Here is a 26,305-nt window from a genome sequence, read left to right on the forward strand (position 1 = left end):
GGGGGGGGAGTGGGAAGAGAGAGAGAGACAAATGGAAGTCACTAAGAAACACCAACCAAAAGTTGCATGCTACGTTTGTGTATGAAGCTGAGCTACAAATTTAGTGTTTTTTAGAACAGGAAGCTCTTCCTAGCCATATAAACACAGCAGTCTCAAACAGCAGAAGAACTAGGAAAATTAAATACAAGCACAGAAGTAGGAATTCAGAATTCATTTTATCATGTTTTAAAAACAAGGAGTTTGAATTTAATGAAAAAGGACAGAAACTGGCCAAAATAAAAGTCTGGTTTGTCTTTACCTCCTCCCCCCCTCCCATGGGTGAGATGGAAGAAAAGGGAACATCAGGAAAGGAAAATTATGCTAACCTAGAACATCACCCAGACTAAAGGGGCAATTGATTACAGCTGCGCAATGAACAGTAAAAGGTAACCAGAGGGAATTAATATAAGCAAGTAATCCTCTAGTGAAATACAGAAGAAAAAGAAGAAAAAGAAAAAAAAAAAGGCAAGAACATTAACATTTATAACATAAGTGTATTTTAATCACTAAACCTTTATAATAGAAATGGGAGAACTCACGTTTTTCTGCAATGGCTACTTCACAGATTTCTTTGAGTCTGGATATAAGCAGCTGGTCTGCCACCACAAGAACATTACATATAAATTCCACATTTTGAGAATCTGGAAAACAAAGTGTCACATAAACACTGTGGGCAAATCCTAATGGAGCAAATTGGAGGAAGACATTTAGGCAACTACAATACATGCAGCTTTCAGTGAGATTTAGCAGAGGACAAATGTACTGGCTCTGCAAATTTTGACAGGATTTTCTAAGAACAAGCAACAGTCTAGAAGAGGGCAAAAGGCAGTCTTTTGGGGGGGGGGGGAAGAATACTGAAGAGTTTGTCAAGCTAAAGAAAGGGTATGACAAGGCTTGAGATAAACACCCATTACCTCAATATTTAAAGCAAGAGTCACATGAATTTGGATCTTCTACATAAAACATCAAAGCAAGCATACCAAATTTCTATTTAAAAAAAATAAAAGACTTGCAAGACCTATAGCTGTTGAAAATATATTACTGGTACCTTTTACTGCAACAGCTTCGTCTGTATACAGGTAATCTACAATTATCTGTAGTATGTCAGAATGGATCGGCATTTCCAGAGCTGAACAACAGGAAGCCTAAAAGGCAAAAGGATTTTTTTTAAAAAAAAGGATAAGAGAAGCTAACTACTTTAAATAAAATGCAAAATTGAAACAGAGATTATATTTAGCCAGTCACTGAGACTGAGGGTTACATTTTCAAAGACAAACAATATCTAAGTATGCGCACAAAATCTGTTCAAGTTCTTCAATTAAGAATCACTTGCAGCGGAACAGTTAAAATCTTGCAAAACTGAATAACTGAATAAATATCCATGAAACAGTTCAGAGTGTTTCAGAAGTTTGAGGGTCTTCTCTGACAGTCTTCCTTAATTGCATTACTTAACCCACAGCTGTTTTAAAGTAGAGCTACATAAACCCCCTATGTAAGTACTGAACTCAATTCCTTTCAGGGTAAAAGATCTAATGAAATCAACAAGTTTCCAGGCAGGAACAAACTGAAAGATTAATTTAGCCACTACTGTTAATCCCTCAGAAAATAAGGTCCTCTGAATCTCTCCATTTGAAGAGCTATCTTAACCATTAAGGCAAAGCTTTTACATGAGTCAACATTAGCCATTAAACTGTGTATTTGACATTATTCAAATTCATGCAGCTTCACTACTTAACAGCTTCCATTTTTTTCAGGTGGTGTTGAAGCAAAGCTTGATACTAAAATATTTCTCTTGCTTTAGGAGATGTGACTGATACCAATGTATTTCCTATATCAAGTTTAAAAACTCTTACAGGCATTAAGATTTTTCTTTTTTTGATACAAAGTCTAGAGCACGTGATTCACAAAAATATATTTACTTACAAATCCAGTATGATTTAGTTTTACTTATGAAATAACAGATTTAACTTATGAACTTCACACAGCTAATACAGAACTCACTGATAAAATGGATATTTGACTTTTTTTTTCCCCCTCCTCTTCTTCCATCAGCCATCTCAAAATGTTTTCAGAAATGTTTCCTCAGGGACAACTGAGGAAAAGGCAGCAAAGAAACTTAGAGGATAGGTAAAGTTTTATTACTTGGCAAAAAGAGCTGCCAATATTTTGCCCGGCTCTTAGATTTACATATTGCCAAATGTTAAGGAAAGTTGATGGAACTCCTGCACGTTGTTTCAGCCTTCAGCCGCTTATCCATTCGCACCTTTCCTCTTTCATTAAGCATCAGCAATGGTATTCAGACACTTAAAACAAGAGGCATCTAGTGGCATTATGATGCCCAGTGGCAACCAGGACATTGACACACAGCTAGCAAACAGGAACCAGGGCAAATAAAAGATCTGCACCTTTTGAAGCAGCAGCTGGAGAGTAAGTGGAATAGCCCAGACCATCCTTGATATCCTCCATTTCTTTAGCAACAGAACTCAAATAGAGATTCTACATACTAATTCTTTATTCTGCTGCATCTTTCACTCAGTACATATGAAAAGCTATTCCAGACTGCATGAATACTATCTACATTGTAAGATCTTTTACAGAAGGGACATGAAAATTCATCCAAAGAACATTCATCTTCTATAAGAACAGGCCAGTAGCTTTTATAAACCCATGAACTAGCTCAATATAAACCTCTAAAATAAAGTAACAACTTGATCTCCTTTGATACACATTATTATATTTATCATATAATACAGAATCTCAGTTTAGATAAATCAAAGATTATTTGTTTTCCTTGAAACAGGATCCAAAGATCTAGTCTCTTCCTTTCCCCCTCATTTAGGATAAACTGTTTTGGAATAACACTTTCACTTATTTGATACATTAAAACTTAACACTACACATGTTTATCAGCAACCTTACCTCAATCCATGAGTTGCTTAGCATGCTGTGAAAATAATCTGAAAAGAAAGTAGGYTCAGTTTGAGAAGCAATAAAGTTTCAGTTACAGAAAGAAAAAAAAAATATATATATGTATGTATATACACATACCAAGTCTTGCACAAAGTACACATTTATGACACGGGAATTCCTTTCCATCCARAGATTTCAGGGTCACATCGCAGAGGTATGAACTAGAAGACATTCAGTGGGATCAGAACTATGACTATTCAGAAGAACTATAAATTATAAACTCTACAATAAATGCTTGCTTACTTTAGCAAGTTAAGACTTCTCAAATAAAATACACTCAATTTTAATAATGTCAACTGAAGTGAACCTAATAGAACAGGCATGACAGCTTCAGGATATGGATTTTTTTTTGTCCAAAGCAATACTACTCAAAAGGCACAGACATTTCAATCTAAGTATTTTCTTCAAAACACTGTCAGTTACTGTTTCAAAATACTCTGACCAAAAATTGCCATAATCAATTTACTCAACTTCAAGTGGTCTGTGTTAAGTTTATTCCTATTAAAGCAATAGCTACCATAAGATTTGACATTGCATTTTAAGAGTAAAATAATCCAAATTCTGTGAAAAAGTTAGTTTTACATAACATAGCTTTTATTACATACGTAGACTATTCAAGCTTTAGCCCCATCTTATAAATAATCTCATCAGAGCAATGGAATTAAAGAACAAGCAACTTGAAAAATTTCTTACACTTTTATCCTGTTGAAAGATATTTCGGAGACTTTCCTCATTAGAAAAACATTATACATTTGCTTATTTCTAGTCCACATAGTTTGACTGTCATTGTAAGTATATTGGCAAAAGTCAAACTATTTTGGCCGGATTACCCACAAGATTTCTCCTGCCATTACTATTCTACAACACAATTAATCCACAAAACATGTCAATGTACAACAGAAAGAACCAAAAATATACCATATATAACCTATCCCAGATTATTAATTCATATATCAGTGTATAAACGGCTACAGAGAACTAACCAAACATCAGTTACTGTGAAAGAGACATGTATACCAAAAGTTAAAATATGGCTCAACAAGCTCAGCCTATCCTTAAAGATAAAGAGATGACAGAAGAGAAAGATGACAGAGAGAAAACAACTCAATTGTAAAAGTTTACCATTTCTTTTGATTCAGCTTTGGTTTGTTTCCATTTTTCCTGTTGACAACATTTATCTTTCCATTTTCTAATCTGATTCCATCCAATCTGCAAATCACCAACAACAGTAATAAATAATACAATTAATATACAGTTCCAACCATTACACACACACACACACACACAAAAAAAAACCCATACAGATTCAAGAAGCCCTTCAGCAGGCTCATATTGTAAATATGAAAAAGAATCAAAACTACATATCACAGAAAACTAGAAAGGACCGGTTATTTCTTGAAAGTCCTCACTGCAGATGTAAAATATTATCTGACATTACTTCTAAACCTTAGCTATCTTATTTCTCTTAAATGAAAGCTATACTACTATAGTTAAGGCTTAAACCCATCATCACAGGGTCAAAAATCTAGGAATTAGATATCTGACCAGCAGCAATAAATGTAAGAAAAGGGAATGGTATAGAAGAGATGTGTTTCAGCACAACATCCTAACTCATGAAAGAAGCTTCTGAATTGAGCTGGTAGAGATCCAGGGGTGTTGCTGGTAGATTAGGAAACTGTATTTTCAAAGGGAAAGTGTTTTACCATGAAAGTTTTACTTGGGCACCACGTTTCAGTAGCAGCTTCACATCTTTGTTTATTTAGCGTACACCAAAAACACAGTGCAGAAAACTGCCCTGAAAGAGCTCATTCCCTCCTTTAAAAGGAGACAAATGCAGGGGGGAAAAAAAAAATCATAATAATAATAATAATATAGTTCAGAGATATTCGATTTCATTTCCATTAGTTTCCTCATATAACATTACAAGAGCATCAGTTGAACAGGTATTTAGCTTTACTTTGTATTGTTTTATGCTATGTATGTTCATCATCTACAAAAAAGTTAGAAGACTGGGCCACAGCRTAAGAGTCCATCAATCAAACACTCAATGAGATCAGCTGTCTCCAGCAAAACAGGTGTCGATGTTTTATGATAGTCAGTTTGGAAAGTCGGATCATTTGCATTAGATGTCAAGCCTCGGAGAGCTCACGCCCCAGAGACATACAGGCTAGATGTTCTAAATAACATTCAAGAGGTACTAGAACGGAATAAAGGRCAAACAGCACATTGCCATGACATAGACACCAGTTGGAAAATGTTGCTTTAAATACAGAATCATGCTAGGGAATTCTACTTCTGACATTATTCAAAAGGCCACACGTTTTCTCTTAGGGAACAAACATCAGAACAAGCTGATCTTGCATTGAAGAGGTGACATTTTGTGTGCTTTTAAACTCTGGTGCATGCTGAACCTTTATACTTGCAACCAAAAGGCAGACTTATTGACTCTAACCAGCCTTCTAATTTAATGCCAACTGAAGTTAGATCAGCTTAAATAAACCACACCATCGAGATGTTGCCAGAATATAAATGTATTTCCCTTAACATACCTTCCACTTAAATTGCTGAGTCCAAATTTCTTTGCAACGCTTTGCAACATTTTTATGAGGTTAGCTTCTTCACCAGCAACTTTGCCTTTTTTAGATTTGCTCTTCTGTTTTTCATTTATAACTTGCACTTGATTATTTCTGTAAATCTCAAATGCAGACTTTCCATTAACATCTTCATCAAAACTCATTTTGTTCAGGTTAGAAATTAACATATCTTGATATTCTTCTGATTTTTCTTTATGCATGATTTTTGGTTTGTAACCATGAGTCAAAAGATCACAAGTATCAGTGTATATGAACTGCAGAAGGTATGCAAACAGATCTGGATGAACCTTCTCTATTACATAAAGATCACATCCAACAGCATCTTCATCTTTACGGTAGACATCTGGAGCATCTAGCTGACTGTCACTGGAAACAAACAGCTTCTTGAAGAAGTCGGAGCGCACAGCCAGGATGTATTTGTGCACAGGGTAAGTTCTTGTGCCAATCTGAAAAGTCACATCATGGATGCTGTCCATTTCATCTGTTTCATCTAACAGTTTGCCAAAATCCTCTCCAAAATTTGATAATGACACACTTGGAATTTCATAGAGACTAGAACAAAATTAAAACCATCAAAAAATCCACTATTTACAAGCTACATAAARTTTTACATTTTTCAGCATCTCTAGTGAAGAGGGGGAGGTAGTTTTGGTTTGAGTTTTTCTTACTTTGCTGGATTAATCAAAATTTCATGTCCTAGTCATTACATATTTACTAATAATATGCTATTTAGGCAATTGAAAACACTATGTAAGATCACAATATTAAATATAACATTTTCTCTTTATAATGAAGCCACTAAAGATGTATTATCAGAACTATCTTATCTTCATGTCATTTTTCAAACAAGGAAAACCAGAAATGTTTACTGTATTTCATATTACAATTCAAAGCAATAAGAAAAAAACTAATATTTAGTCAGGTATCAGACACACTGGAAACTAATATGAGTGTGCAAGGATCATCATTCAGTATTCTGTTTATTCATTTTTTCTTTAAACATTTTTCCCCCCCAAAAAAAGATCCACATTTCACTTTCCTTTAAGAACTGATTAATGGTGACCACTCATGGGATTAATTTCTACAGTACTTAAAATTCAGTGTGATAAGAAATATATTGCAAATGCCTGCTTTAAACACTTTAGATAAAATATCAACACTATCAATTGTAATTACCCAAAGACAACAACTTATTTACTTGCATAATTTCAACATAATTGTCTACTAATAAAGCGCTATTCTCAGCCTAACAGTATGGATAATCACACTTACTGAGATTTCTGCACGAGCCAGAAAGCTGTTTTCCGAAAAGCAGAATGATTTAATTATAGTCACAAAAAAGAGAGGAGAGGGGTGAAATATGGTTGCCCCCATTTCTGATCAATACTTTAGAGGGGGGAAAAAAAAAAAGAAAGAAAATTACAGCTGTTGATATTTTAAATATACCTTGTTTTAGGATCTGACTGTAAAACAGCAAAATTGCATCCATTAGCATCTGTGGCGATACTAACAGCTCGGTGGACAAAAGCAAGCTTCTGAAGTCGAATTCTTTCATACATACTATTCGTATCATATTGACAAGACACTTCACATGAAGAATTCTGAAGGCTTGATACAAGTTCAGCTAAAAAGATAAAACAAACATAGGAAGGTCAAGCTAAATAAAATGCAACTAATAAAATGAAAAGGCAAAATTTATGACTTCTGTAAGTCCATCAATGGAGTCACTGAGTAAGGCTGGATCAATTTGAAGCTTTCGGCTCACTTAACTGAAATGCAGGAAGACGTGTTTTAAGAATAAGACCTTAGTGACACATAGGATAGTTTTCATCGAGAAGATTCTTGTGGAAGTGTTTTGCTGCCTTTTCATATGGAATGAAAGCACTCCATCTAACATTTAATGCAACCTCTTCTGGAATAAAGGAAGCTGTTTACCAACATACAGCAGTGCAAGATTGTTTTCTTTTGCAGTCCAATCAGTTAGATCAGGCATAATATAATCACTGACTGAAGACTGAGCAGGTCTTTAGACTTCATATTTGTTTGAGTCATCCCAAAACCAAGATATCATGTTTTTTCAATGATATTATATGAATACTGAAATATTATCTTTGAAGAACTGGATCATAGAATACATGCTCACCCATTCATCACACACATTTAAAACCATCGAAAATAGAAGTTCTCATTCATTACAAATTAGCAGTAGACTAGTCAACAGATCTGGATTCTGGAGTTTCCCTGAAGATAGTAAAACTACAAAAAGAACATCAAAAATCAAGAAKAACAGAGTGCCTGCACACACATACCAGCACCAGGACAAAGACAGGTGAAAGGAGATGCATTTGATGCTTCTGTAGTGAGAGAAGTACTATATGACATGGAGAATAAAGAAAAACAGTGACAGAGCAAAATTAATATCTAACACTATTTTGAGTAAGAGAGGAAAGATTTTGCTGTGAAGAGTGCAAAAATGGAGTTATAAAACTAAAGATGGAAGCTAGATAGTGAGTGAAGTAGAAATGCAATATAAAGCCATAAAGTTCAAATAAAAAGTAAAACTTACTATTACAAAAAGAAAACAGCAGTAATCAACACTACCCACTGTCAGCCATGGAGAAAAGAATGCACCACATAATACTATTAGATCAAGCAGCAAAAAACAAAAGAGATTTAAGATTCAATTACACTTTTATATTGATTTGTAGTACTTAAAAACAATTTAGAAAGTCATAGCTAACCTTTCTTTTCTGAGTTTTTTTTTCCTTCTTCTAGCCATCTCCCTGTAAAGGCTTCACCATCCTGTGTGACGAACATGATTTCATTCTTACTTAAAGCAACATCAGACATGAAGACTTGCCGGCCATACACCCAACGACACTGCTTCATAGGATTGTTAGATGACTTCCAACAAAACACCTATAATATCAATAATGTTTCTTCAGAGAAAGGGGGAAATCCTTATATAAAAGCAGTTACATGTTATACACTACAAAACTTCTTAAAAACAAGGAACATGCCATCTCAAAGTTGCATTTAAAAGGAGAAACTGCACATTCTTTGAAAGTTTATCCTAAAGTGGTATGAGCATCTATTACAAAGATCTCACAAGGGTGCAGGGAAATGGTGTTATGACATCAAGATCCACTTGTCCATGACTGCATTTAAAAAGCTTCTCTGAATATTAAATCATCTTCACAGTCATCTACAGGACAGTTTTTACTGACATTTCAACAACGACAGCAAGAGGTGGGAGAAGGGAGTCAAGGAGCAGGTTCTTAATTTACAGATCTGTCTAACTGGTTTTCTTCTAAACCAGATAACATTCAAAGCTAGCACACCAAGAATTTAAACCATTTCTTGTTAATTGTTTGACAAAATCTCAGGTTTCTCTGTACCTTCAGAGGGCTGTATTTTTTAAATGGAGATCATGACCAAAAATAAACCTAGAAACATTCAGTCTGAGAAAGAGAAGTGTAAAGTACTGCATGCACACCAGGACCCCAGCCAGGTGCACTGTGGAGATCAGAAAGAAGTGGGCATGCAGCCACAACCCCAAGCAAGGTAAAGCCTGGATGCTGCATCAGTGGTGCTAAAGTTGGGCTTTCCTCCCCTCCCACTGGATCAGCTGTTACAGGTCTGACAACACCTACATAAGGAGGGAGGAAAGGAATCTGAGTAACCTGTTTCCCTTTCCCCTCTCTTGAGCCTTAAAGGGAAGACAATCAAACCAGACAAGGAAGTGTTGATTCAGGAAATAAGAGCATTAAGATCCCATCCCTCTCCTTTCTCAGTAATTTACACTGCCTAAAGCACTAAAGATCCCAGCATTTACCAGCATTCAGCATGCAAAGATAAATGATACAGGCTGACATAGCTCCACCAATGCAGGAAGTATCTTACTGCTAAATCAGTATCCCAAAGATGTCAAAGGCGCACTGTCAATACCACAGATACTAGAGGCTAGATCTCACATGGACAAATACTGAACTCAAAGTTTATGATCTCTGAGACAACTAATAACCTAATATTAAACTGGCAACAGTACACGTTAAGTGACAGCTGCTGTGAAGTGATGCAGCATCTTTCAATCACCGTTAATGCAAACACACCTATTTTTCTGAGACAGACTTTTGTTTTTGAAATCATCCCAAAACATAAATCAATCAAATGCAAGGAAAGAAAGGGAAATACACACGCTGCCCTCTACTTTGATACAGAAGCACGACTTTAAGCAGGCAGCATTTCAGTAACAAAACCTTTCTGTAAGCACCACTAGATGGCACTGAAGGTTCAGCTCTCGCAGTCAGCTGATCTAGAACAGTCTGGTGTTATGAAGTGGTCTACAAAGTGTTACTCAAGAACAAGGTAAGGAACAATAAAATCCTCCAGAGTGCTCCAGTTCTAAAAAAAAAAAAAAAAAAAAAAAAAACCACCACTGTCTGCATTAACTAAGCTATTCACCCGGTTTAGCTGCAACTTTTCAGCAATACAACATGCATATCTCCAAAACAGACGCTTTTCTGTGAATAAGCTGAACATTTTAAGTCCAACACAATTTGTGGTGGGTCTGAAAGGTGATGGGGCAGGCAGTGAGGTAGGGGAGAAGAAAGATGAGAGAGAGAGAAAAAAACAAAACAAAAAAACCCCACACATCACATAAGCTATATAGACACATGTATGTAAGAGTAAAGGAGTCTGCAACTCCACTAAAAAGCCATTAGGCRCTCACTGATTTAAAAACAAAACAAAACACTACTGTACATTACTTTGGTGGTCCTCCCATAGTGCGGGGGGGGGAGAACCTATCTTAGCAGCTTTACACAAATGAACTGGGTATTTGCTATGCAAGATTTTAATCCTGTCAACTTATATTTAAAGCAAAACAATAAAATACAGCTACTTGGTTATTTCAGCAGGTATTTTCCCCTTCTCCCCAAAGGTACGTTTCATTTAGATTTCTTAATCAAAACAAAGGCTTGCCAGGAGAGCCCAAGTGGTTCCAAATTCATCCATATCAGTATGCAGCTTGTTACATAATTATGATTTTAGGGACGCAACTTACTCTTCCAGCTTCATCCAGCGCTAAAATGCAAATCTTCTGACCCCCATTTTCCTTAAGATTCTGGGTATCTACCTTGTATTCCAAATATCCCCCATTAACAAGAACTTTTTTAAGGTTCAGCTGTCTGAAAGAACACAAAAAGTAATTAGTACTTCTTCACAATATATTGATGTTGCTTCTATGACAGAGGTATCTCTTTCATTTAAAGAGGCAGCAAAAAAATATAGCGGAGGTAGTGACACTGAAAAATTACTTCCCTCCCCCCCAACTGGTATAATTAACATGATTGCTAATTTTTTTTTGTTTTTGCACTGAATGAATCACATTATATCCACAAGTTCCTCACAAAATCCCACAGTGAAGACACTAAATCATAAACTGATCTTCAGCATTACAGAAATTATGCTTGTGTAAGTTTCAGTACACATTTTAACAGTCTGCATCAAAGTACCATCTTATACCACTAAGCCATCCTCATATCTTAGTATGCCAGTGTTTTCTGGATTTGGGGGTTTTTTTAGCTGATCAAAACCATACAAGTTGCTTATTTTCAGTTTCTCAGTATAACAGTGGAGAAAATGGTGGTATTAACATTCTCCAAGTGCTAGTACCTTCAGTCAATCACGTGGAAAACTGAGTCTAAAACAATCATTAAGCTAGCACTCGTTAACAAATACTGTTAGAAATTGAACTGAAGCTGAAAAGCAGCTGGGAGTTGGGGAAACATCTAATTACCTCTTCTAATCTCCTAGTGCAAATCAACCAAGAGAGAATGAGATCAAACAATTCCATAAGTTTATGAGGCATGGGACCCAACTTCTTCAACGGAATTTACATTCAGTTTTTAGCATATGGACCAGATGACCTCCTAACCTAAATTATTCTATATAGCATACTATACCTACATATGCATTATGAAATACAGACCAACTTACTAATTCAGAATCATAACAGTATAACTAAATAGAAGAGCAAGACTTCAGTGGCTCTACGAAAATGCATTTACACGAACTCAGGCTAACCAATGAATAAAAATACCATTTTCAGTATTTCCCCTTACTATTGTTTTTTGTAAACGTCTTTAGTGAATCTGACTGACACCTTAGCCTTAACACCCCTTCCCCCCTCCAAAAAGAGGGAGGGCACAAGAGCATGGTGCAGCCCATATGAAAAATTACCACAAATACAGAAGAAATAAGGAAGATTCACTTTCTCATCTGCACTTTGAACACAAAATCTTTTTAACAGTTTGCAAGAATAAGACTCCAGCGAAGTTTTTACCTATCATACTTCAGCACAGATTAGAAAAGTAACACGTACTTTGAAGCCATCTTTTTGCACTGATAATCTGTGAGTAAATAAATATCTCCTCTTTCCGTAACGCATACTGTAGCACCATCGCTTGCAGAGACCAAGGACACAGAGATATCTTTATGGTGTAGAGCAGAAACTTGGCGAGGTGCAGTTACACATTTTTCTCCGTTAGGGTCCAGCAGATAACCTAGAAAATACAACCCGCCCCCAAAACATCATTTGACATTCCACACTGTTTCATTTGAAGTACGTTTTACTACACTACATTGAAGAACACTTATATTCTAAAAAATTCTATAGGGAGTTAGATAAATTATCTTCAAAAATAATTAGACAGATAGTCTAGTTTACCATAAACTGAAATAACAAACTTTAAAGATTTGATAAACACACAAAAAAAGTAAGTCACATTCTACTGGGCAGGCTATTTAATGTGGTTAGACTCTGCAGTCATACTGTCCTTCCATTTAGAGCGATTCCAAAGAAAGAGTATTTTGCAAGATACTTATTTGATCACATTACAGTTCAAGACACTAACCTTCATATCCCACAAACAAACTACAGATTATTCCAGCCACTGGAAGATACCAAAGAAGCTTGACCTACAAGTTACTGTAAGCACAGGTAAGCATGAAGGCAGGGAGTTAAAGAAACAACAGACAGGGTTGGAGTTGTAATGTAAAGGCCTCTGAAAACAAAATCAATCAGGCCATGAATACTTTGCTGCATCAAGAATCCTAATACAAAGAATCTTTAAAAGTGTACACAACATAACCATGCTCTGTGTGCACTTAGTCTGCACCACAGAATGGATCAAGGTACAGAAACCCAGAAATGAGCAGCAGAGCTAGCTCTGGAGCTGGAAGAAGTCCTGTCATGATAGCACAGGGCTACACCCAAACCTCTTAGAAAGGCAAGGTTTATTAGCAGAGGTCCATCACAGTGCCAGGCTGACTCAACTATACCACTTGTGATTAAAGTTACTATCTCCATATAGCACTACACTGAACCATGTGGGTGCCAGAATAATCTCAACACAAGCAACCATGAAGAAAGTTATGTGGTGGGTGCATATATTAAGATAATCCCCAAAAGAATATGCATTAGCAAGATACTTCTCTAGCAAGTTTTATCACATACCTTTGCAATCTTACATAGGAAGAAACAAGAAAGTGTCAGAACCTGATGGCAGGACTAATGCAAATTAACCTAACTAGCTAACAAAGCCTGGTCAACCAGAAATAGCTAACAATTCTCTGCACAGATAAAGAACTGCAGAAACGCAGATCCAAACCAACATTGCAACATTCTGTTTTATTAAAAAAAGCCAAAAGCAATTAAGATATCCCACTCATACAATTAAAGAGTTCACTAGCTGGTAATATATTTTATTAGGTTCTTTCTTGACTTCCAGAGTAATCCTGAATTAGGTGACAACTCTGGTAATGGCACTGTTTGGGGGGGGGGGGGGGGGGAGGAACAACACCCTTGGTATGGGCAAGCATTTCACTTGAAAAAGTTAGCATGGAAAAGTTAACAGTAGCATGTTTACAGCGCATGGGGAAAGAAGGACACATACAGGAGAGCTGAATGCTAGTTTATGATTTATTAAGGGCAGCAGGAGGTAGACTGTTGGGAGGACAAGCACGCTCTGGAGAAATTTACAGCACAACCAGGAATATCATTTCCTGAAAGTCTTCAGTAACAGGGCCATGCAAGATATATGGAAAGCAAAAGAATTATAAAAAATTCAAATAACAGCTAAGTCTGACTAGCTCCTATCATCTCAAAACATGAAAGTGACTGGCAGTAATGAAAAATATTCTTAGAAAAAAGTGGGGGGGATGATGTCATCAGATTGGGAAAAAAGAAAAAAAGAGAAAGTTTAAACCAGGCCTCCATTGAAAGAAGCAGATGACAGCTTTATCATGAGTAACATCTTTTAATGGCTGGGTTTTATTTTTAGAACACTTCTACCTTACCTAGTTGGCCGCCATTCAGACCCATGGTATACACTGCTTCCTTAGTCCATAGCACTGTATGGAATCTGCCTGCAGCCACTCCAATCACCATTCTACCTTTCAGGGTTTTTGCCTGAACCTAAGCACAAATTCAAAGTACATCTTAATATTAAGCAGCAACAGGTGAATTTCACATGTACAAACTTCTGACAACAGTTAACTCCTAAAGTCCTTAAGGATGCAGTATTGGTGTCAATGCACATACAGTCTAAAGAGTCAGGATTATTTCAGAAGTTTGTCAAGTGGGACACTACTGATTAAAAAAGCAAAAATTTTGCCTATCTTGTTAGAACTAGAATCAAACCTTTAGGCTGTCTTCATATGCAAGATGCTGAACAGGACTGCACAGCACATATATGAAGTGACAGCCAAAGAACATTCAGGTCCTGCAAAAGTTTCAGTTATGAAGTTTCAGCTTGTAAATCTTACTATCCTAAAGACACTGCAGAACACTAACATTACTAATTCCACTTTTCAAATTTAACTTGATTTTCCAGAGCACTCTTGATGATCAAGATCAAAGCAAATACTGTGGGTACACAGCTATCATTATACTGCTATTGTATCCCAAAACACTCCTCCATAGTTCTCTTGGCCAGTTATTGTTTCCTACCTTTATAACACTTTACTGGTTTAATGCATAGTGTTGTTCTATTCCAGATGAACCTTCTTTTCAATAAAAGGTAAAGTCATTCTTATTTATTTCAAAAACAACCCACAACTTTAGAGTAAGTTATAGTTTGACCAAAGAAATTTAGTCAAGTTGCTGATGACCATACCCTGATGCATCACTGGCTCTCTTGCGTTGCTTCTCTTCCCTGTTGCTATTCTTCCCAAAGCATTATGACTCCAGGACCAACAGCGCTTCCAGCAAAGGATGCAACCACCCAACTCTTAGATCCCTCATCCAGTAATCCAAAACAGGTTACAAACATGAAACTCCAGTAATACATACCTATTACTCTTACTTCATTTTGGCAACAGAACAGCTCAGGGGAGAGGAGGAAGCTTTTTGGCAATTATGCCTTGTCATATTTAGCAGTACAAAGTTTAGTACAGTTCAGTTTACAAAATAAAATCTAAATCAGGACACAGATAGACAAGCATTTAAGATTGTCACATACAGTAACACAAAATCAAGATTTTATCTGAATTCATGTTCCACTCTACTGTCCTGAAAAAATTTAAAAGTTATTAGGACTATCTTCACACTTCACTTTGTTAAAGGAAACAACTACACTTGGAACAATGTTATTTTTACCTGTCTAGGAACACTGCAATTAGAAGGAGGAGGAAGAATACCCAATTGATGGAAAGTATTTAGGCCAAATGTGTAGACACATCCATCTTCTGTTAAAACAACAGTATGATCTTTAGCTGCTGCTATCTGGGAGCACTGATGGCCAGCTAAACCTTCCACAAGTCTCGGAACCTAAACATGAAGGAAAAAAAAAAAAAAAGATAGAGTTTGACCAYAACCAATGGCCATATATGTAACTGAAGCTACACCAACAGAAACCCATAACCAAATATTGAAATACAGATGAAAATGCATTTGAATATACAATTTACTCATTAACAGAATTGTCACATACAGTGTAATGATAAAGTGCTTTCAGTGAACCTTTTGAAACATCCTCTGCTGCTATGAGAGATGACTTATAAACCATCTGCTCCAAAATAAAGTTGGAAACTATTTCTGCAGAGAAGCTGGATGAATATTAACTATTACCTCTTTGCCTTCTCTTTTTGAATTACSATGACTGATAAAGGCTTCCTCCTAACTATCTGACAAACTTAGTAATACAGAAAAAGGAAGCAGTTCAGTATCTTTAACTTTCATGACTTCTAACTGAAATTCTCCTTTGTTCTGCTGGATAACATCCCAATTTCAAAACAGTGGTTTCTACTCCCTTTCAAAAAAAATTTTAATATCCTGAAATTGTCTTAAAAAAAAAAAGTTAAAAATTGAACCCTAGTCTTTACTACAGCATCCAACCTCATAATATCAAGTTCTGTCAGATATTTGATATTAGCAATTTTAAAAAATTAAAGCATCAAGCCATCTTTAGCACTTACTTTTGCAAACTAAGTGCATAAACTACCAGGGTACACAGGATAAAATATTGAAGTCTAAGAACTATATTGCCATATCTCAGTCTTTTCAATTTCATTTTTGCATATTACAACAAGGTACTACTCAAAAGAAAGTTATGGGTGATTTTTCACTTTAGAGCTGTGCAAATCTAACCCTACCATCACTTTCATGTCACTCTAGCCCCATAATACTGCTGTCTTCTTTGCATCAGCCCTGATACTAATGTGACTGCATCATAAACCTATCAGGCAGTCAGCTGAGCAGAAAACCAGTTACTTCCACTTATCTGGTATCAGTTAGCCTTCAGACCAACTCCGCCATAACACAGAAGTTTGACTTCATAACCAGCTAACTTTAAGTATATTTAAATGTACATTCTTCCTCTCTCTTCCACCTCAGTAGCAGTAGTACTGGAAAGGTTTTTGTTTGTTTGCTTGTTTAAATCAGCAGCAAACTGATTTAAAAAGCATTGAAAGTACACTAACAGAAAATTCTAATTCAGTTTTTAAACTTCATGTTTGAAATAAAAGGATATCATGCTACATTACAACACACTAGATAGCATTAGGATACCAAGCATGTTTGTTCATCACCATGACCCAAGCGTCCTCCTTGTCCATGTCCACATGTATAAATTTGTCCTTTCTGGGAAAGGAACACGGAGTGGAATTTGCAGAGTACCACCTGAAGAAAAAGGGGTAGGGAGGGAAGTACAGGACAAATTAGCTTTCTTGGATAATCTGTAATCATAGGCCAAAATTACTTTATGAAGTTCAGCTTTAAGAAAGATGATATATATCACCATACAGACAGAACTTGTGAACATGAAACAGTATAAAATGCTCCAATACAAAATCTTCATCCTAAGATTTAAACAACCTAAATTGTGCTTTTGAAAGAATATAACTGATCAAAGGGCTATTACGTGCAACTTTCCTGAATATGATAATCATAAAAGCTAACTAATACTAACAAATGGAAACAGATAAATGTCAATTACACAGAAGTAAAACACAGCAAAGAGACATGATTGCCAACTTACACAGTGGCCTATGCTGTTAGTCCTCTCAACTATACTGAAAAGCCTGCCCTAAAGTTAATTCGATTAGCTACCAAGAGACTTTTCCATTATAACATGTCACTATAACCTCCCCAAAGAACTTCTTAAGAGAAAGGAGAATTCACCCGAAAGTGAGATACATCCGCTGCATGTATTGCCCTGATCTTTGCTTATATAGCAAAGTAATGACTGCTCTCCATACAGATCTAATGACTAGACTGGTCCAGGATATAGAGTCCCCAGGACAGACTAACCCACAGTCTAGCAAATGTGCCAGTTTAGACAAGAATTCCCCTGATTTTATGTGTATGGCTACAGAACATAACAGAAGTTAGGTGTACTCCTAGTTATTTCACTTCTTTGCCTGTGTGATAAACCTTTTTAAAAGCTAAGATTTAAACAAAACTACAAATAGTCTCAAAGGTAATGATTTCTTAACTGTTTGTGAAAATATGAGCAAGATACTAGTATTAAAGCACAGGCAATACCAAATCAACCTGCAAGGAACACAAAGATTTGGCTTTAAATTTATTAACCTACTTGAAAAGATCTGCAGTTCGATTTATTAAAATGCATTCAAATATGGCCCTGACAGGCTAACAGGAGCCCAAAAGATTCAGTGTTAAGGGTAAGAATACTCAGAAGAGCTGCGGGAAGCAAGACTGCAGCACAAATCATTTGCCCTGACTGCTTTTCAAATTGTATTTAAAAACTTCCAATTAATCTTAAACTGAAGTCACAACAAATTATGAGGGACAAGCTATTGTTACAGCAGGAGTGCTGTAACAGCATAGGCTGATTTTAACACAAAAAGCATTTTTATACAACACGTATCATACTCATTGTTCCACTTCAGTTCACTGTGAGAGGTGCACAGAAGGTTAGAAATTCAAAACAGTTACAGAAGTATCATGCTTCTGAATTATTTACTTAATGATATGCAAGTCTGATTCACCTTGGAAATATTTAACAGGTATCAACCCCCTCTATCAGAGAACCATGTTTTCCTGGGAGGGGGGAAGGGGACATAATATAGCAGGCACGATCTAATGCTCCTTAGCCCTCTAAGCAGTCTTACCAGATAAGTGGAGACCACTTACAAGACAGAACTAGGAGAAATCAGACCCAAAGTTATATTTTCCACAGGAATTTTCAAAAGTTAATGACATCTTTGATGATGTTTCCCTCCCAGGTTCATTGAAAAAGGGGCCCATATAATTCTTTGAGAATACCTGTTTGATATACACGCCATTGCGTGGAAAGAGGTCCACCAATTCAGGATGATGCTTACTCTGCTGACCACCGTGACCCAAAGTAAAATTAATATTATTTCCCCAAGTGTAGACTTCTGTGGGATCTGCAATGAAAAAAAATTCTCTCTGCAGCTTGTAAGTTTAGCAGTCTCACATGTACTGAATTTGAAAATTATCTCCTGCTGTTAATCTTTAAAATTCGAAGACAAAAGCTGTTTTACCTAAAAATTAACTTTAAAAGATATAGTGTTACAATAATTAAGATGCTAAAATATATTATATTTTGAGATTAATGCATAGAAAACAGTCAACATACACTTATAAATATTTTCCAATTACAGAAAACACAATCATTCTTCCTTGTTAGGTTTTCATAAAACTACTCCTACTACCTTAAGTTACACATGCTGTTTCAATTCAATAAAAAGTTTTCCTGAAAAAAGGTTATACTCATGTAAGAAAACCATAAGCACTTTCAAATGAGAGAGGTGTAGCCAAAAATGAACATTACAGATTTTTAAAATACTCATCAGAAAACACTACTGAAATATCACTGTAACTGAGAGGATAAGAAACTGGAATTAATTTATTTGACCAGTGTTGCACCACTACTATGAAAATTAAAGAATTTTAAATTGATTTTGCAAGATAAAAAAACAAAAAAAAACACACAAAACTCAGGATCTGTGTAACCAAAAATAATTAAGTTAACTGGAAGCATAAACTAAAAAGAACAGCTTTCACTGTACAGCCAGATTAAACATGGGCATGGAGAAAAGGGGAAAGAAGTGGATAAAAAGCATGAACAGCATGAAAATAAACAAAGAATAATGGAAAATAACTACTCTCCTGTGCAAAAAACCCTGTGTGCTCACAGTTATTCTCACGTACTCATTTTAAATACAGCATCTGCAATTTGAAAATGACTGTAATTAGCTTATTGCAAATTACTTCACCTAAAAAGTATTTTTAAGATTTAAGAACATATCTCCCCCTCTTTTCCACAAAAGCCACAGAAGTGGTATAAACTGCTCTATTGAAGACACTGAAGTTCCTCCAATGACTTGAAATCAAATAAAGAGACTATCACTTTGCATTTTTTATTTCTGTCAAAGCCTGTTGTTATTCCTTCCTTCTCTCTACACATACACATTCTGTGCCTATTGCTAAGATGCTGTTCCTGTAGTCTTATGACATTAGTGACCCCACAACTTCTGTTATCTCACAATTTATACAATCCTCATTAGAAATATAAAACTTTGTCTAAACAGGTACACACATTTATATGCTGTTGAAACAGACCTCCTTGCAAAGTACAATTTAAGTTATTTGATTTCCTACCTGTTTTCTTGAACACCACATAAGCTGGCCTGTCTTTCATCACAAGATCCAAAGCTGATAAGCCTTCTTTATCCTGAATGTATAGACTAACACCATGCTGAAAAAAGAGGGGAGGGCAAAGAGAGAACCATAAAAGTTACAATTAACTCCACAGCTTGAAGTAAGCCAGATAAACAAATCTTTAGTTGAATTTTAATTTTAATAAAAGAAAATGTTCAGATTCTTTCAAGTCAATTGTAAGTGAATCTGAAAAGAGTAGTGCAGTTCTTCTGTTCAGCTACGCATCATGTTGATCTATTAACTGTGATCTTATTGTAGGAATACTGATTGTGTAATAAGATGTAATCAGGAAAACACACAGGAAACATCTGAAGACAAAGCACTGCCATCTAAAAGGGGCAAGTGCTTACCAAAAATGCATTTACCAGCTTTGAAGAATCCATTTTCTTGTATTAGCAAGCTTACAAAATCAGTTTTGACAAGCTAGAGAAGTGAGAAAAAAGACCTACTATGCCTTTGAAGACAAGCAGGGAACAGTGGTTCACAGTTACTGAGAAAAGACAAGGGGACACCAACTGCTACACAAGACACCGGCACTTGTGCTTCTGAAGCTTCAAATATGACTAGGCACTGTTACAGAACTCATACAGGGAGGAACATTTTCTCTGTACATACAGCGTCCTCACTACAAAAGAAAGTGTTGCTATCAGCACAGGTTTTAAGAAAGTTAAACATCATCAGTCAGATCCTTGAAGGAAAAAACTGCAGATATCCCTAAGCAGAGCCCGATAGATAATAGGGCTGTACTTATGGACCACAGCTCAGGGCTAAGAAAATCTTAAAGAATTTCATATCTGAGAGGTAAAGGCATGAAATACCAAAATTAAGAGAGCACACTCCATTCAGAAATGACAGGACAGCCATTCACATCAGCAGGAGTGAATTTTAACCTGTAACTCCATTTGAAAATACACTAGCCAAAAGAATAACACTATATATTTTTCAAATTTTAAGGGAAACCTACTAACAAAGGTGTTGGTGTTAATTCACTACATGAGGAAAAAAAACACAGTACTGTGTACCAACAATACAAAACTGGGAGGAGTAGCTGGTATACCAGAGGGTTGCATTGCCATTCAGAGGAACCTCAACAGGCTGGAAAAATGGGCAGAGAGGAACCTCATGGAGCTCAACAAAGGGAAATGCCAAGTCCTGCCCCTGGGGAGGAATTACCCCAGGCATCAGGACAGGCTGGGGGCTGACCTGCTGGAAAGCAGCTTGGCAGAGAAGGCCCTGGGGATCCTGGTGGACAACAAGCTGAACATGAACCCTCACAGAAAAGAATGTCAACAGCATCCTGGGCTGCAATAGGCAGAGCGTTGCCAGCAGGTGGAGGGAGGTGATTCTCTCCATCTACTCAGCACTGGTGAAGCCACATCTGGATGCTGGGTCCAGCTCTGGGCTCCCCAGTACTAGAGACATATGGACGTACTGGATAGAGTCTAGTGAAAGGCCCCAAACATGATGAAGAGACCAGAGCATCTGTCATGAGGAGACGCTGCGGGMGCTGAGCTGTTTAGCCTCCAGAAGAGAAAAGCTCACAGAAAGCTCTTATCAATGTGTATAAACACCCGGGAGGGAGGACAGGGGAGTGCTGAAAAGAGMGCCAGACTCTTCTCAGTGGTATCCAGTAACAGGATGCAATAGGCACAAATCGAAATACTAGAAATTCCATTAAAAAAAAAAAAGACACACAAAACAACCCACAACTTTACTGTAACAGTGGTCAAACACTGGAGCAGGTTGCCAGGGAGGATGTGGAGTCTGTCCTTGGAGATATTCAATACTGAGCTGGACACAGTGCTGGGCAACCTGCTGTAGCTGACTCCGCTCTGAGCTGGCGAGTTAGACTAGATGATCTCCAGAGGTTCCCTCCTACCTCAACTACTTTATGATTTTTTTCTATGATTTTTTTCTAAGATCCCTTCTTGTCATTGCTATATCTTAAGGAATACATGCTTTTCACAATGCAGTACCACAAAGAGATTTGAGTTAAGGAACTGGAAGCTAGAGCACTCTATATAATTTGGTTCATTTTGCTTCTTAGAGGAATATCAACAGAGCTAGCTGTCAGAAAGACTCACTCATTTATGCAACTAATAGAAAAATAAAATACATTTGGGGATATCAGTACAGCCCTCATACAAGCAAATATCAAAGATGTAGATACATACACACAAAGGACTGAATACCTTTTCAAACATCACACAAAGCTTTCAAGTTCTAGAGAAGAGAATCATATATAATCCTCAGGAAACAAACACCTACTTTCTGGCAATTTTTAGGAAAAGCTCCTCATTATGAGAGAGTGCAGAATGTGAAATACGCATTTAACACTTAAACTTTCAAGAATTAAGAACTACTGGATCCACAGCTATTTTGCTTAAGCTACTTGTTGGGAGCAGAGTTTAACACCTACATATGTCTGGTCACAGCAATTTTTAAAATAAAAGGGTTGAATTCAAAAGCCTAAGTTATCCTCCTCAGGTTTGCTTTTGAGTACCCTGAATCACAAATATTTCATTTTCTCATGTGGTTAAAAGGACTTCAAACATCTCAATTACATGTAGCTCTTCCTGCTGCAGTACTGGGGGTGGGATGAACAGAGGGAAGAGCAATCAAAAATAAACACAACTTGCTAAGAGGTAAGGAAGAAACAGCAATTGTCAGAAAGGAATGAGGGCGACTGAGTGAAAGCCCAGGTTAAAACAAGAATGCATTTGGAAGTAACTTAATAAAATGCTGTGTATCTTGAAGTACTTATCACTCAAACATAAGATTCATCACTAACTCCATTTAAGCTTTTATTATGTTTTCTAAGAATACTAACTGGTGTAATTGTTGAAGAGCCTATTTTTACAATATCCTTAGTCTGATGTCAAATTCACATTACACTAAGATCCTGACCCTGATACTGTCTACACAAACCAGTCTTTTGGGGAATTCCACAATCAGTCAGGGATTAATTACTTAGTGTTGTCTTCTATGTGGGCAAAGAGACATCTTTTATGGATACAGGGACAAGCTTCAAGTAAATTAATGCACTGTGATCTAAACATAGTGTTACAACAACCCTCAAGAGTCTTTGAGCCAAGTTAAAGAAAAAAACTTTTGAACTAATCAATAAAAATCTAAAAGTTATAGATACCAAGGAAAACTAAAATGTTGCAAATCACTCATTAGGAAGATCAGAGCTGCACACTCACCTTCAGTAATGACAGAACACAATCAATGTATCCATAAAATATACTTCTGTGCAAAGCTGTCCATCCAGACTCTTTGTCTTTCGCCAAAAGATCGACTCCTTTGGTCTCAGCCAGCCAATCGAGCACACCTTTTTTGCCACAAGATGAAGCAAGATGGAGAACATTTCTACCAAAAGCATCCTTTATAGTTGCAGCATTGTAGCAGTAAGAAGAGAGAAAGGCCTTGATCTGGCCTTCGCTTCCTCTGGTAACTACAGAAATAACATCCAAAGCATGCTGTAGAGAACGACACTTCAAAGTGCAGTCTGGCATGAGAGAACTCATCTTCACTTCTGAAGCTGCTCTTCTCCTTAAGGGGAACAATCATTAAGTGTTTCAAGGCACTCCAATTCAGTACACAATACAGTGCCTTCAGAAATTTGTAATTCCAACAATTTAAATCCAGTTTTATTGAGCTGCCATTAGAAATCTTTGTACTGTTATGTTTGGCACTTGATCAAAATAAATATTTATAAATATATATTTTTAGGAGTCTTATTTCACCATTGTATATAACAAATACTGYTGTCCATAGAAAATTCCAAAAGCGAACTACCTCAAGTGTGGAGAGGGGGATTCCCCCTCCACACTATCTTATTCTTCTAAAACTCCATAATTGCAAGGGAGACCTGAAAGAGAACAAAACAGAACAGATTAGCCAACAAAAATTCTTTTCTCCAGCAACTGTGCCAACTTAAATGTGTATGGACCTAAGCTTGCAAGTACAGGAGCAATGCAGCAAGGGTTAACTGACCTTGCCTCAGCCCATCTGATTTCACACTCAGGCATTCAGCCTGTTTACACAGCCATGACTATTCTCCACCCCAGCCTCCAAAGGCACCTCCCTCCCTTGCTTTGACATAACTCTTTGAGGCTATGTGGTGAACTGGATCAAAAAAAAGGCATCTGGAGGGAGGGGGAAAAAAAAAAAAGTGAGGTTTCCCAGCCTCATTAATTCCCTGCTAGTTTACTGCCTAATTATACAGTTACTTTGTGATCAGAAAGCAAGGACTGAACTACTACTGGGAAAAATTCCAAAACAAACAAAACCAACAGGTATGGAGTACACCTTGGCTGAAGAAAACTTTGTCAGTCCCACCCAGGAGGAGGGAGGGATCACCAGCTTCCCCTAGCCACCACAAAAAGGATTATGCCCTATTTTCTCTTCCCTGGCCTGAACTCTTACCCATCTCCCTACTGAATCATTTTTGCAGAATCAATAGGAAGGCTCCTCTCAACAGCTCCCAGAGATGCTGACAAAGGTGAGAAGAAGGAAGGTAAAAAAAGCAAAGAAAAGCAACTTGGTCAAGAGATGCGAATTCAGATGTTTATTACTCATGCAGGGCTACAGTCTAAAGCTCCTGGAATAGGCAGGAAGAAATGAAGTTCTGGATTGGAAGGGCTAAGGGAGGAGGAAAGAGCAGGAGGAAAATACAAATTCTTGTTCATTCAAATATATTCATTGTTTGGGGCATATAGCCATTTCTTTGAATATCTATGCATACTTATCTTCAGTATATTCATCTTTTTTGGCATATACTTTCTCAAAAGTAAGGAAGGCCTGACAGAARCATTCATCTAGACCATTAAACAAGTGCAGTTAAAAGGGTTACAGTACACAAAGTATGAACAGCACAATAAAAGTATACATAAACCATCTAGAATAGAAGAGTAAACTATGCACATCACTGATACACTGTACAATTTAAGTATGAACTGCTATTCAGTCCCCAAAAAACTTCAGACTTCAATCTTTTCAAGCATAAGTTTCAAACTGCGTCATGTAATATTCAATCATTCTGTTAAACTCATTGATGTTTTCACTTGCTATCCAATATGGAATTTAAAACTGTTCTACCAATAAGCAGAGTGGAAAAATGCTGTCATGGAAAAAGGATAAATAAAACCAAGAATGTTAACAAACCCTCAGAAAAAAAGATGTTATCATTGCAACTCAGCAGTCACTGTAAATCCAACTATAAGTACACCCCAGTCTTTACCCTCCCTCAAAAAGCCTTTTGAAGTTAGCGTCCATCGTTTTTCAGGCACTGAATACATATCCATATTTTATTAATATCTCTATCCGCAAAGACACGTCAGGGAAAGATTATTTTGTCTGCTTGGAAGAGAAAACAGAAATACCAGTCCTTCTCCTTCTATTTTAGGAATTAATATTGATATCACCACCAAGTTTAGGCAATCAGTTTAAAGCAAACACTAGCAATGGAATCTAAACTTTCAAGGAAAAAAACAATTCCAAACCAAGAGTATTCACCTAAACATTTCATAACAAAGCCTCAAACGATTATTTTTTTTTCCACCTGATTCAGGAAAGATTAAATACTTGCAATTGTAATCCATAGATCAAAGTTATTCAGTTCGTACTTTCAAAACAATTTTAAACAGCAGGCAAATGAAAAATGTAATAGTAGTTTTTATTCACTAAAATTTAGTCACTCATCTCTAGCCAGGAGTAACATTCATACGTATTTCAAAGACAAAAATTGACCACAACAATTCAGTTTACATTTGTCATAGTGAGCTTCCATTCACCCTACAGGGCATTTTCCAAACAACATGCAGACTTTTGCAAGAACACGTGAAGTTTAACCTACACTTGTATGCATTCTTCTCCAGTAACCTTTTATTTCTAGTCTAAGCATTCAGAAAAGTGAACCACTGTTAGATCCTGGAAAGGAAGCCTTAGTTTTAGAAACATAGCCTAACTTGCTGCCCCAAGAAAACAAAGTATGACAAGTGATTGCTATCAACAGCCTCAAATCTCCAATGCATTACTCTTCTAAATAGTAATAATTCTTTAAAATATTTGGAGATATATAGGAAAAGCATCAAAAGTGCTACTATACTCAAATCAATTTGTCATACTTCATCAATACTCCACTAGGCAACAAAATCACTCTGTGGAAGAAGTATAAATTTTACATTAGCCTTGCATCACTATATGAAAGTTACGTTCTTCCCTTCAATACCATGCTCTAGAGAACCCTTAAAAGATCATAATCAGTGCTACCACTGTCTGTGCTACCAGGCTTCAGATTATAGCCCATGTGGGAAAACTCATTCTATAAGCACAACTTAAATATCATCTTTCATTAAAACCTGCCTGTTGGTACTACAGAGAACGTAAAGTGAAAATAAAAAGAACGTAAAGTGAAAATAAAAAGAACGTAAAGTGAAAATAAAAAGAACGTAAAGTGAAAATAAAAAGAACGTAAAGTGAAAAT

The 26,305-nt window shown here is 36.5% G+C and overlaps 1 protein-coding gene across 16 annotated transcripts in view; it reads right to left on the minus strand.

Moving 5' to 3' along the window:
* IBTK (inhibitor of Bruton tyrosine kinase) overlaps window positions 1–26,305 on the minus strand; it is a 62,137-nt gene that overhangs the window by 30,097 nt on the left and 5,735 nt on the right. For 14 of the 16 annotated variants that reach the window (XR_003256149.1, XR_003256155.1, XM_026082668.1 and 11 more), the window contains exons 2-17: window positions 23,022–23,689; window positions 19,756–19,852; window positions 18,394–18,518; window positions 16,675–16,785; window positions 15,265–15,435; window positions 13,965–14,082; window positions 11,989–12,169; window positions 10,669–10,792; window positions 8,345–8,522; window positions 7,050–7,227; window positions 5,559–6,155; window positions 4,132–4,218; window positions 3,088–3,170; window positions 2,959–2,996; window positions 1,088–1,184; window positions 579–680 (exon numbers count right to left, since the gene is read on the minus strand). Coding sequence is in view for 14 of the 16 variants with exons in the window: in XM_026082668.1 (XP_025938453.1) it covers window positions 579–680; window positions 1,088–1,184; window positions 2,959–2,996; window positions 3,088–3,170; window positions 4,132–4,218; window positions 5,559–6,155; window positions 7,050–7,227; window positions 8,345–8,522; window positions 10,669–10,792; window positions 11,989–12,169; window positions 13,965–14,082; window positions 15,265–15,435; window positions 16,675–16,785; window positions 18,394–18,518; window positions 19,756–19,852; window positions 23,022–23,345 (2,611 nt within the window). In the remaining 2 variants the exon portion in view is untranslated. The remainder of the gene's footprint in view (window positions 1–578; window positions 681–1,087; window positions 1,185–2,958; window positions 2,997–3,087; window positions 3,171–4,131; window positions 4,219–5,558; window positions 6,156–7,049; window positions 7,228–8,344; window positions 8,523–10,668; window positions 10,793–11,988; window positions 12,170–13,964; window positions 14,083–15,264; window positions 15,436–16,674; window positions 16,786–18,393; window positions 18,519–19,755; window positions 19,853–23,021; window positions 23,690–26,305) is intronic. The other 2 variants (XM_026082620.1, XM_026082714.1) reach the window with 2 other exon arrangements.

The sequence above is a fragment of the Apteryx rowi genome, unplaced genomic scaffold (assembly GCF_003343035.1).
Source record: "Apteryx rowi isolate R43461 unplaced genomic scaffold, aptRow1 scaffold_1170, whole genome shotgun sequence".
NCBI classification, from domain to species: Eukaryota; Metazoa; Chordata; class Aves; order Apterygiformes; family Apterygidae; genus Apteryx; species Apteryx rowi.